The sequence below is a fragment of the Prinia subflava genome, chromosome 1 (genome assembly GCF_021018805.1).
Source record: "Prinia subflava isolate CZ2003 ecotype Zambia chromosome 1, Cam_Psub_1.2, whole genome shotgun sequence".
NCBI lineage: Eukaryota > Metazoa > Chordata > Aves > Passeriformes > Cisticolidae > Prinia > Prinia subflava.
In genome coordinates, this window is record NC_086247.1 from 152493549 (window position 1) to 152506521 (window position 12973).

A 12973-nucleotide genomic window follows, 5' to 3' on the forward strand; every position below is an offset into this window, starting at 1 on the left:
TTTTGGGAAAAAAGGCAAGGAAAGGATGTCAAGATTCCCAACCAGGCCAATCCCAATCCAGTTGGAATTCCCAAATCTCCAGAAAATTTGGCTGAGACACAGCCAGGAATCATGGATTGAACATGGAGAGAATTCCATGGATTTGCTGATCCCACCGCAGCGAGGCCAGGATCCAACTCATCCAAACCAAACCCCATTCCGTGGCACAGGTTGCTCTTCCCAGAGTTTTTGTGGAATTCTCATCAGCAGGATGAGAAATCCACAGCACCCAGGTGGGGCAGGGAATCTCCAGCCCATTCCCAAGGCTGGATCCTGATTATTTTTTACTCCTTCCCAGATTTTCCTTTTTTTTTTTTTTCCAGAGCCAAAGTGGATGGATCCAAGAAAGTTTTCCCGATTTTTTCCAACAGCCAAACTCTGCTGTGTGTTCAACACCAAAAAACGGGAATTTTCCTGCCATTCCCGGAAATTCCTGTCCTTCCTGCCATTCCAGTGGAATTTTTGGGTGGTTTTTCTGTGTTCCCTTCCCAGCCCTTCCAGGAAGAGATTCCTGCTGGATCCCAGCTCAGCCAGAGCCATCCCAGCTGGAATTCCCTCATGGGAACACATGCCCAAAATTCCCAGAAATTCCCAAAATTCCCAAAACCACCTCCAACATCTCCAGCCATGCCACAAACATGGAAAATCCTCTTTTTCCTAACGCATGGGAGCTCCTGGTATCTCCTCATGGATCCATCAGATCCCCTGGAATAACTAAAGGCCACAATTCCCTGTGGAAAAGGGGTTGGATAATCCACATTTCTTGGAAAATCTTCTGGGCATCTCCTCCACTCCTTCCCAGATTTTCCTTGATTTTCCAGAGCCAACCACCCATGGATGCATCTGAGAAAAGTTTTTCCAACTTTTCCCAACAGCCAAACTCTACTGGATGTTCAACACCAAAAAACAGGCATTTTCCATTTTCCATTTCAAAAAATTCCCAAAAATATCTCCAACATCTCCAGCCATGCCACAAACACAGAAAATACTCTTTCTCCCAATGCCTGGGAGCTCCTGGAATCTCATAATGGATCTTTCCCTTGGAATGACTTTCTTGGATGGATCCAGGAAAGTTTTCCCGACTTTTCCCAACAGCCAAACTGTGCTGGATGTTCAACATTAAAAATGGGAATTTCCCTGCCATTCCCATGGAAATTCCCATCGTTCCAGCCATTCCAGTGGAATTTCGGTGCCGTTTTCCCGCGTTCCCTTCCTGGAGGATCCCGGCCTCACCTGGATGAGGACGAGGACGTCGTCGAAGAGCAGGAGGCGCTCGGAGCGCGCGGTGCCGGTGGCGATGGGGAGGTTCCTGCTGTCCTCCAGGAGCCTCCGCTCAGGGACACACAGCACGTCCTGGAGCAGCAGGAAAACACCGGGATTGGGAGAGGAACGGAATTCCAGGCGGGAATTCCGGCAGGGATCAGCTGGGCCGGGGTTCCAGTGGCAGTGACACACAGGGGGCAAAAATCCAGCTTTGAACTCCCATGGAATTTCTCCAGCTCTTTCACCCAGCTCTGCTGAATTCCAGCCTCAAATTCCTGATCCATATCAAATTCCTAATCCATATCAAATTTCTGATCCTTATCAAATTCCTCATCCTTATCAAATTTCTGATCCATATCGAATTCCTGATCCATATCAAATTTCCAATCCATATTAAATTCCCGATCCATATTAAAGTCCTCACCCTTATCAAATTCCAGATCCACTTCAAATTCCTGATTCATATCAAGTTCCCGATCCATGTTCAATTCCCAATTCACTTCAAATTCCCATCCCACTTCAAATTCTCACCTCATATTCAATTCCCAATGTGTATCAAATTCCCAATCCACATCAAATTCCTGACCCACTTCAAATTCCTGATTCATATCAAGTTCCTGAGCCACTTCAAATTTCTGACCCATATCAAATTCCCATCCATGTTCATTTCCCCATCCTTATCAAATTTCTCATCTATGTCCAATTCTTATCAAATTCCCTTATCAAATTCCCCATCCTTATCAAATTCCTCATCCTTATCAAATTCCCAACCCATTTCAAATTCTTAACCCACACTGAATTCCCAATCCACGCCCAATCCATCTTCAAATTCCTGATCCATATTAAATTCCTCATCCTTATCAAATGCCCCATCCTTATCAACTTCCCAACCCACTTCCAATTCCCAATCCATGTTCAATTCCCAATCTACCTCAAATTTCCAATCCACTTCAAATTCCTCATCCTTATCAAATTCCCCATCCTTATAAAATTTCCAATCCACATCAAAATCTCAACCCATATCAAATTCCCGATCCATGTTCAATTCCCGATCTACCTCAAATTCCCAATCCACTTCAAATTCCTGATTCATGTCAAGTTCCCGACCCATTTCAAATTCCTCATCCTTATCAAATTCCTGCCTCACATCATTTTCTTGCCCCATTCCCCATTCCCGCCCCATTCCCCATTCCCGCCCCGTTCCCGCCCCGTTCCCGCCGTGCTCACGGTGAATTTGGCGCCCAGGGATTTCCAGAGCTCCTTGGTGCCGGCGGCCTCGTCCATGACCTGGCAGATGAAGGATTCCAGCTTCCCAAATTCCCGCTCCACCGCCGCCACCGCCTCCCGCTGCGACTCCTGGGGAACAGGAGGGATTCAGGGAATGTCCAGCAAGGTCCAGGCTGGATTTTCGGGAATGCTTAGCAAAGTCCCAGTTGGATTTTCAGGAATTTTTGGCATTGTTTCCCTCCTGGAATGAGGGAGATCCAAGTTGGATTTTCGGGAATGTTTATCAATGTCCAGGCTGGATTTTTGGGAATGTTTAACAAAGTCCAGGCTGGATTTTTGGGAATGTTTAGTAAAGTCCAGGCTGAATTATTGGGCATGTTTAGCGAAGTCCAGGTTGGATTTTAGGGAATATTTAGCAAAGGAGATCTAGGTTGGATTTTTGGGAAGATTTAGCAATATCCAGGTTGGATTTTTTGGGAATGTTTGGCAAAGTCCAGGCTGGATTTTAGGGAATATTTAGCAAGGGAGTTCCAGGTTGGATTTTTGGGTTTGTTTATCAATGTATCCATCCTGGACTAAAGGGGGTCCAGGTTGCATTTTTGGGAATATTCAGCAATGGAGATCCAGGCTGGATTTTAGGGAATTTTCGGCATCGTGTCGCTCTTGGAATGAGCGAGATCCAAGATGGATTTTAGGGAACGTTTATCAATGTCCAGGTTGGGTTTTGGGAATATTTAGCAATGGAGATTCAGACTGGATTTTTGGGAATATTCAGCAATGTCCTGGTGGGATTTTTGGGAATATTCAGCAATGTGTCCATCCTTGACCAAAGGAGTTCCAGGCTGGATTTTCAGGAATATTTGAGCATCGTGTCTCTCCTGGAATGAGGGAGATCCAGCTTGGGTTTTAGGGAATATTTAGCAATGTCCACGCTGGATTTTCAGGAATATTTAGCAAAGTGTCCATCCAGGAATAAGGGAGGTCGAGCTTGGATTTTTGGGAATATTTAGCAATGTCCCGGTCGGATTTCAGGGAATATTTAGCAAAGGAGATCCAGGCTGGATTTTAGAGAATTTGTGGCACCATGTCTCTCTTGGAATGAGGGAGATCCAAGCTGGATTTTTGGGAATATTTTGCAACATCCCGGTTGAATTTTTTGGAATATTTAGCCCAGGAGACGCAGCCCGGATTTCCAGGAATATTCCCCATTCCCTAGGAATCCCCACCTCGTGGAGCAGCTCCTGGAGCCGCGCCAGGAGCCGCCGGTGGCTCCGGACGTGAGCCTGGAAGGGCTCCTGGAATGCCGCCAGCAGCGCCCGCGCCAGGGAGCCCTCGGAGGGCAAATCCCGCAGGAATTCCGGCAGCGCCGCCCCCTGCGGCCCCCAGGCGTCGCTGGAAAATCGGGAATGCCATAAACACCTCTGCTGTCAAAATATTACACCTCCATACCATAATAACCACCTAATAACAGCATAATTATACACCTAATAATAATAATAAATAATTATTGCTATGTATCATAATGTACACCTGTTATATCACAGTATTGTGTTATGAAATAATAAATGCTTATTTTATAAATACCTTTAATGTACATAAACATAGCCTATAAATAAATTACATATCTATTTTATGTATATATTATATATATTATATGAATACTTGTACCTATAAATATATAAACATTGTATCATAATTTGAGATTAAGAGATAATAAATACCTGTTATATAAACACCTGTAATATATAAAATATGTTCTATAAATTACAAGCATTTAAATATACTTTTATTAAACTACATTATATAATATTATACTACATTATACTATATAATATTATACTACATTATATTATATTATCCCATATTATATCATACTATATTATACTATATTATATACTATGTTATGTTATGTTATATTAATACCTATGATATAACTATAAATATAAAAACACCTATTATATCACAATGTTAAATTATGACATAATAAATACCTGTTATATAAACGCCTATAATATATATAAATATGTTCTATAAATTATATATATATTAAATATATATATTACACAAATACATATTATATTATATTATATTATATTATATTATATTATATTATATTATATTATATTATATTATATTATATTATATTATATTATATTATATTATATTATATTATATTATATTATATTATATTATATTATATTATATTATATTATATTATATTATATTATATATTATATTATATTATATTATATTATATTATATTATATTATATTATATTATATTATGCTATATTATGCTATATTATGCTATATTATGCTATATTATGCTATATTATGCTATATTATGCTATATTATGCTATATTATGCTATATTATGCTATATTATGCTATATTATGCTATATTATGCTATATTATGCTATATTATGCTATATTATGCTATATTATGCTATATTATATTCCAGAATTTTGGGAATCTCTGCTGCCCCCACATCCCCAAATTCCTTCCCGGAATTCCTGAGGATTTTTCACCTCTTGCTGTTGGCAGCCTGCTCGAAGCCCTGCATCACCACGAAGTTGGCCAAGGTGACAAAATACCTGGGAAAGAAAATTCCAGGGAGAAACGGGAAAAGGATTCCGGAGGAAAATCTGGGATGGATTCCGGGATCTCAAATTGTGGAGAAATTCCCTTAAATCCTACAAAATTTGGGAATTCTGGGATGTCAATGCTGGAGGTGTGACGTCTCTCTGAGCTGGGTTTGGTTTTCCAAAGAAAATTTGGGATTTGGGGTTTTTTAGAGAATGGTTTCCAAGGTTTTCTTCCAAGAGGTTTGTTTTCCTGTGCCAAAAATTCCCAGCGAATCCCACAAATTCCCAGCGAATCCCAAAAATTCCCATGAAAATCCTCAAAAATTCCCATGAAAATCCCAAATTTTCTATACAAATCCCAAATTTCCCAGAAAATCCCAAATTTCCCATGAAAATCCCAAGAATTCCCAGCAAATCCAAAAATTTCCATAAAAATCCCAAAAATTCCCAATAAATCCCAAATTTCCCAACAAATCCCACAAATTTCCATGAATATCCCCAAAAATTCCCAAACAAATCCCAAAATTCCCAATAAATCCCTATTTTTCCCATGGAAACTTCCCATGGAAATCCCAGATTTCCAAGGAAATCCAAAATTTCCCATGAAAATTGCAAAAATTTCCAGCAAATCCCAGATTTTCCCAACAAATCCCAAAAAATTCCCAGCAAATCCAAAAACTCCCATGAAAATCAAAAAAAAGTTCCAGCAAATCCCAGCTTTTCCCAATAAATCCCAAATTTCCCAGCAAATCCCAAATTTCCCAGCAAATCCCATTTTCCCAGCAAATCCCATTTTCTCAGCAATTTTTTTTTTTTTGATATTCCCAGGATCTCTCCAATTTTTTCCCAATATTCCTGAGAAGTCTCCCATTTTTTTCCATTTTTCCCAGGAATTCTCCCATTTTTCCCCATATCCCCCAAAATTCTCCCATTTTTTCCCATTTTTTCCTGGAATCCTCCCATCCCCATCCCTTGATCCCGTTTTTCCCCACTCACTGAAGGTGCAGCCCCAGCAGCCGCTCTCCCTTCCCGAGCGTGTGGAATTCCCGCTGCATTCCCGCCTTTTCCCGGCAGCATTCCCGCGGCATTCCCGCCTTTTCCCGGCAGCATTCCCGCGGCATTCCCGCCTTCTCCTGGCAGGATTCCCGCAGCATTCCCGCATTTTTCTGGCAGGATTCTTGCGGCATTCCCGCCTTCTCCTGGCAGGATTCCCGCAGCATTCCCGCATTTTCCTGGCAGGATTCCTGCAGCATTCCCACATTTTCCTGGCAGGATTCCCGCAGCATTCCCAGGTTTTCATGGCAGGATTCCCGCAGCATTCCCAGGTTTTCATGGCAGAATTCCTGCAGGGCGTGGAGCCGCCCCGCCAGCGCCGCCAGCAGCTCCCGCCGCTCCCGGCTACGCGCGTCCCGCGCCGCTGCCCATGGAAAAACGGGAATTCCGCAGGGGTCACGGAGGGGAAGGAACAGAATAGAGGCGGAATTCCCCAAAAAAAAATGGGGAAAATCAGGTGGGAAATGGGGAAAATCCGGGAGTTTAGGGAATTCATCAATTCAATTAGTTGGGAAAAAAGAGAGGAAAAAGAATGGGGAAAATGAGTCAGGAAAAGGGGATTTGGAATTTCCCTGGATTTCCTATTTCCCTGGATTTGGAACTTCCTGGATTTGGCATTCCCTGGGTTTGGGATTTCCCTGGATTTGGAATTTCCCTGGAATTTCCCAGATTCGGGATTTCCCTGGATTTGGAATTTCCCTGGAATTTGGGATTTGGTACATTTGCCATTTCCCTGCAATTCCCAGGATTTGGAATTTCCCTGGATTTGGAATTTCCCGAGGATCTGGAACTTCCCTGGATTTGCCATTCCCTGGATTTGCTCAGATTCCCTGGATTTGGGATTTCCCTGCATTTGGAATTTCCCTGGATTTGGAATTTCCCTGGATTTCCCACTCCCAGATTCCCCATTTCCCTGCAATTCCCAATTTCTGCGCCCGCAGTGGGAGCAGAAACACCAAAACACCAAATCCCCGAATTTCCCGCCAAATTCCCCATTCCCACCCCAGAAACATCAGATCGGGAATTTCCATCCCGCCAAACCCCCCGGCTTCATTCCCAAACTGGTGGAATTCCCGAGAATTCCCGGGAATTCTGGGCTTTACCGGCCTGGAGCAGCGGCTGGAGCACGCGGCCGTCGAGCCGGGCCAGGCAGGACGAGAAATTCTCCTCCAGCCGGAGCAGGGATCCCGAAATTCCCGACACCGACGCGGCCTGGAGAGAGGGGAGGGGTCAGGAAATCCGGGAATGGCGGAAATCCTGGGAAAAATATTGGGAATGGGGGAAATCCTGGGAAAAAAACATCCAGAATTAATCAAATCCTGGGAAAAATCTTTGGGAATTAATCAAATCCCGGGCAGAAAACTTTGGGAATGGATCAAATCCCTGGAAAAAAAACCATCGGGGATGAGTCAAATCCCAGGAAAAAATATTGGGAATAGGGAAATTCCTGGGAAATGAGTGGGAAAAAATATTGGGAATGGAGCAAATCCCTGTGAAAAAATCCCCACAATGGAGCAAAATCCTGGGAAAATCCCACAAGAAAATGTTAGGAATGGGGAAAATCCCGGGAAAAAAATCCCTGCAATGGAGCAAAATCCTGGGAAAATCCTGGGAAAAAAAACCCATCAGTAATTAATCAAATCCCTGGAAAAAATATTGGGAATGGGGAAATTCCTGGGAAAAATGTTTGGAATGGGGAAATTCCTGGGAAAAGAACGGGGAAAAAAACATTAGGAATAGAGCAAATCCTGGGAAAAAATATCGGGAATGGAGCAAAATCGTGGGGGAAAATCCCAGGGAAAAATATTGGGAATGGGGGAAATCCTGGGAAAAGAGTGGGGGAAAAAACCTCAGGAATGAATCAAATCCCTGGATATCCACAATTCCAAGAGAAAATTTCCACAATTCCTGGAAAAAAAATTCCTTCCATTCCCACAGGAAATTCCCTCAATTTGCAGAAAAAAATTCCCAAAATTTCTAGGGAAAATTCCCAAAATTCCTGGAAAAAATTCCCACAATGCCCAAAGCAAATTCCCCCAAGTCCCAGAGAAAATTCCCAAAGAAAATTCCCACATTTCTGCAGGAAATTATCCCCAGTTCCAAGAGAAAATTTCCCCAATTCCTAGAAAAAAAATCCCCAAATTCCCAGATAAAATTCCTACAATTCCCAAAGAAAATTCCCAAAATTCCTACAATTCCCAAAGAAAATTCCCAAAATTCCAGAAGAAAATTCCCACTGGAGATCCCGGCAGCTTTTCCCGCCCAGAGCCTTTCCCAGGGCAAACCCAGGCCGGAAATTTCCTCATTCCCAACCTCTGGAATGTCGCCATTCCCGCCCTGTGGCTCAGCCAGGCCGGGCCTAACTGGAGCCAGTTTTACCGACCCGGCCTAAACCCGACTGCGGCTCCGGGAATGCCGAATTCCCAGATTTGTTCCGCATTTCTCGGGAATTCCCGGCGGGTTTTGCCCCTCCAGGGCAGATTTTTGGGATAATCCCATCCAGATTCCCAGCAATTCCCAGATTTCACCCAAAAATTCCCAATTTCCTCCCAGCAAATCCCAGATTTTGTCCAAAGAATTCCCAGATTTCCTCCCAATAACTCCTATTTTTCCTGACAGGAATTCCCAGATTTTCATCCTAAAAATTCCTGAATTTCCTCCCAAAATTTCTCATTTTTCCTCCCAGGAATTCCCAGTTCCTCCCCCAAGGAATTCCCAGTTTTCCTCCCAAAAAATCCCAGTTTTTCCTCCCAGGAATTCCCAAATTTCCCCTCAGGAATTCTCATTTTTCTCCTGCCAATTCCCATTTCTCCTCACAGAAATTCCCACTTTTTCTGCCCAGGAATTCCCAATTTTTCCTCCCAAAAATTCCCAGTTTTTCCTCCCAGCCATTGCCAGATTTCCTCCCAGGAATTCCCAAATTTACACTCAGCAATTCCCAGACTTCCACCCAAAAATTCCCAGATTTCCCCCCAAGAATTCCCATTTTTTTTCCTCCCAATAATTCCCACTTTTTCTCCCGAAAATTCCCAGTTTTCCTCCAGGAATTCCCAATTTTTTCTCTCAGGAATTCCCTGATTTTTCTCCCAAATATTCCCATTTTTCCTCACAGCAACTCCCAGATTTCCAGCCAGGAATCCCCACTTTCCTCCCAGGAATTCCCAGTTTTTCCTCCCAAAAAATCCCAGATTTCCTCCCAAGAATTCCTGGTTTTTCTCCCAAGAATTCCTGGTTTTTCTCCCAAAAATTCCAAGATTTCCTACCAAAATTTCCCAGATTTCCTCCAGGAATTCCCAATTTTTTCTCTCAGGAATTCCCATTTTTCCTGTAGGAATTCCCAGTTTTCCTCTCAGCAATTCCCAGATATCCTCCCAAAAATTCCTATTTTCCCCCCAGCAATTCCCATTTTTCTTCCCAAGAATTCCCAAAATTCTTCCCAGGAATTCCCAGAATTCCCATCAGGAATTCCCATTTTTCCACCCCAAAATTCCCGTTTTTCCCCCAGCAATTCCCAGCTTTGGCCCTTTGGGGACAGGAATTCCGGAAATTCCGGGGCCAAAGGGATTTCCCTGAACAGCCCCGGCTTAAGGCCAGGCTTAAATAAAGCCAGGTCTAACCCCAGCCCCAAATTACACCACAGCCTAACCCCAGCCCCAAATTAAAGCCAGGTTTAAAACCACTCCCAATTAAACCCCAGGTTAAACCCAGCCCCAAAGTAAACCAAAATTAAACCCAGCCCCAAATTAAACCCAAGTTTAAACCAAAGCCCAAACCCAAATTCAACCCAAATTTAAAACCACTGCAAATTTAACCCCAGTTTAAACCCAGCCCCAAACTAAACCACAGTTTAAACCCAGCCGGAAATTAAATCCAAGTTCAAACCCCGTTTAACCCCAGTCCAAACTAACCCCAAGTTTAAACCCCGTTTAACCCCAGCCCCAAACTAAGCCCGAGTTTAAGCCCAGCCCCTCCCGTGCCTTTCTCATTGCCCAGCCCCTCCCAGCGCCGCTTTTCCCGCAAAGCCCCGATCCCGGCTTTGCCCGGAATTCCCGGACGGGAGTTTTGGGATCGCCTCCCCCGGCCAGAAACGCGCTAAACCGAGCTTAGAGACCCGAACTTTAACTGCGGCTTAACTCCCAAAGGCTCGGTTTCAATCCTGAGCCCCGGCTCAGCCAGGCCGCGCCTGGAATTCCAGGAGAGGCTGGAAACGCCCGCAGCGGGCTCGGGAATTTTCCCGCCCAAGTTTCGGTTGGAATTCATTGCCAGGAGTGAAATTCCTTCCCAAAAATTCCTCATTCCTTAAAAAAAAAAATCCTTTAAAAAATCCTAAAAAAAACGGGAATTCTTTCTGGAAAAGCTGAGCTCGGGTGGGAAAATCCCGGCAAATCCACGCCGGGATTTGATCCCGACGAAAACATTCCCGAATTTCCTCGGGAGCGAAAGAAACCGAGCGGGAAATTCCCGGAAAATTCCGATTTTAAAGGGATTCACCTGGCAGGAGGCAGCGCAGAATTCCAGGCTGGAAAAAACCCCGGGAGCGGCAGAAATTCGGGAATCGGGGCTGGAATTCTTCGCTCCCATCGCTCCCGAACTCCCACGGGAGCCGCGGTTACAAAATTCCAAAAAAAAAAAAAAAAGTTCCTGCTCCTCCTCTTCCTCCTTTTTTAATTTGGCGTTGGGTGGAAATAATCCCGGATTTTGTCATCCCGGATTTTTGTCATCCCGGGATTTTGGGGAAGTTGGAAACTCGGGAAGTGCCAGAGACAAACTCGCCGGGGTTTGTTTGGTTTTATTTTGATTTTTTTTGTTTTTAGGGAGAGTTTCGCGGCTCGCGGAGTTTTTCGGATCCCAAAACCGAGAAAAAATCCCCAAATTTGGGGATTTTTTTTCCCTCCCGTTTGGGTGAAAATTCCGGGAATTTTTTGGGAAGGGAGTTTTGATTTTTTTTTGGTTTTGGGGGTTTTTTTGAATTTTCCTGTGGTTGACGGGCGGCGCGTGGTGGAGCCCGGAGCGTTTCCCTTCCCTCAAAAATCCTAAAAACAAAATCCCAAAATTCCCGAATCCGACCCCAAAAATCCCAAACCCGACCCTCAGGAGGTCCCAGGTACTTCAGGCACCTTTAACTCTTTCGGCTCCTCCTAAGAAATCCTAAACCCGACCCCAAAAATCCCAAATTCCACCCCAAATATCCCAAATCCGAACCCAAAATTCCCAAATCCGACCCTCAGGAGGTCCCACGCACCTCAGCCGCTTTTAACTCTTTCCTTTCCGCCTTAAAACCCTAAAAACAACCCCGAAATTCCCAAATCCAACCCAAAGATCCCAAATCCGACCCTCAGGTGGTCCCAGGTACCTCAGGCACCTTTAACTCTTTCCTTTCCTCCTAAAATTCCCAAATTCAACCCAAAATTCCTGAATCGGACCCCCAAAATCCCAAATCCCGTGGTCAGGGGGGTCCTGGAGTTCCCTGTGCAGCTCAGGCACCTCTAACTCTTAAAAAAAAATCCTAAAAAATCCTAAATCCGAACCCAAAATTCCCAAATCCGACCCTCAGGAGGTCCCACGCACCTCAGCCACTTTTAACTCTTTCCTTTCCGCCTTAAAACCCTAAAAACAACCCCGAAATTCCCAAATCCGGCCCCAAAATTCCCAAATCCATCCCTGAGGAGTTCCCGGAGTTCTCTGGGCAGCTCAGGCAACTTTAACCCTTTCCTTTCCGCCTAAAAATCCTAAACCCGACCCCAAAATTCCCAAATCCGATCCCAAAAATCCAAATCCATCGGTCAGGAAGTCTCAGGTACTTCAGGCGCCTTTAACTCTTTCCTTTCCTCCTCAAAACCCTTAAAACAAGCCAAAAATTCCCAAATGCAACCCCAAATTCCCGAATCCGACCCCAAAATTCCCAAATCCGTCCCTCAGGAGATCCCACCCACCTCAGGCACCTTTAACCCTTTCCTTTCCACTTAAAAAATCCCAAATTCGACCCCAAAATTCCCAAATCGAACACCACAATTCCCAAATCCATGGGTCAGGAGGGTCCCGGAGGTCTCTGTGCAGCTCAGCCAACTTTAACTCTTAAAAAATCCTAAAAAATTCCCAAATCCAACCCCAAAATTCGCAAATCCGTCCCTGAGCAGCTCCCAGCCACCTTTAACCCTTTCCCATCTTCCAGGAATTTTTTTCTTTTCAGGAATTCCAGCAGCATTTTCCCTCCAAACCGCCCAAGAGTTTTGGAAAATGCAGAGCCGGGAGCTGGAAAATCAAAAAATCCCAAATTCCGGAATCACCGGATCCAGAATCCCAATGAATTCCAACGGCATTCCTGCTGCTCTGCTCCAGGTTTTGGAAGGGAACTGGGAGCTTCAGAATTTCCTGGAATTTCTTGGAGTTTCCTAGAATTTCCTAGAAATTTCCTAGCATTTTCTTGGAATTTCATGGAAATTTCTTGGAATTTCCTGGAAATTTCTTGGAATTTCCTGGGTTTTTCTGGCATTTCCTAGAATTTCCTAGAATTTCCTGGATTTTCTTGGAATTTCTTGGAGTTTTCTGGAATTTCCTTCAATTTCCTTCAATTTCCTTCAATTTCCTGGAATTTTGTGGGATTTCGTAGGATTTTGTGGGATTTCCTGGCATTTCTTGGAATTTCCTGGAGCTTCCAGGGATTTTCTAGAATTTCCTTGAATTTCCTGGGATTTCTTGGAATTTCCTTAGAATTTCTTGGAATTTCTTTAAATTTCCTGGAAATTTCTGGGAATTTCCTCAGATCTGCTCTGCTTTAGCCGGTAAAGGATCCAACACCTTAAAA

At 43.9% G+C, this 12973-nt stretch overlaps 1 protein-coding gene across 5 annotated transcripts in view; it reads right to left on the reverse strand.

Moving 5' to 3' along the window:
- The window catches only part of ALS2CL (ALS2 C-terminal like), a 45230-nt gene extending 34422 nt beyond the window's left edge, over positions 1 to 10808 (reverse strand). For 4 of the 5 annotated variants that reach the window (XM_063417409.1, XM_063417400.1, XM_063417384.1 and 1 more), the window contains exons 1-7: positions 10660 to 10808; positions 7272 to 7380; positions 6112 to 6532; positions 5059 to 5124; positions 3756 to 3921; positions 2530 to 2658; positions 1273 to 1392 (exon numbers count right to left, since the gene is read on the reverse strand). In XM_063417409.1, the coding sequence (XP_063273479.1) occupies positions 1273 to 1392; positions 2530 to 2658; positions 3756 to 3921; positions 5059 to 5124; positions 6112 to 6532; positions 7272 to 7380; positions 10660 to 10749 (1101 nt within the window). In that variant the 5' untranslated portion in view covers positions 10750 to 10808. Of the gene's footprint in view, positions 1 to 1272; positions 1393 to 2529; positions 2659 to 3755; positions 3922 to 5058; positions 5125 to 6111; positions 6533 to 7271; positions 7381 to 9431; positions 9931 to 10659 lie in introns of those variants that run through there. The other variant, XM_063417393.1, reaches the window with a different exon arrangement.
- Positions 10809 to 12973: the final 2165 nt, after the last annotated feature.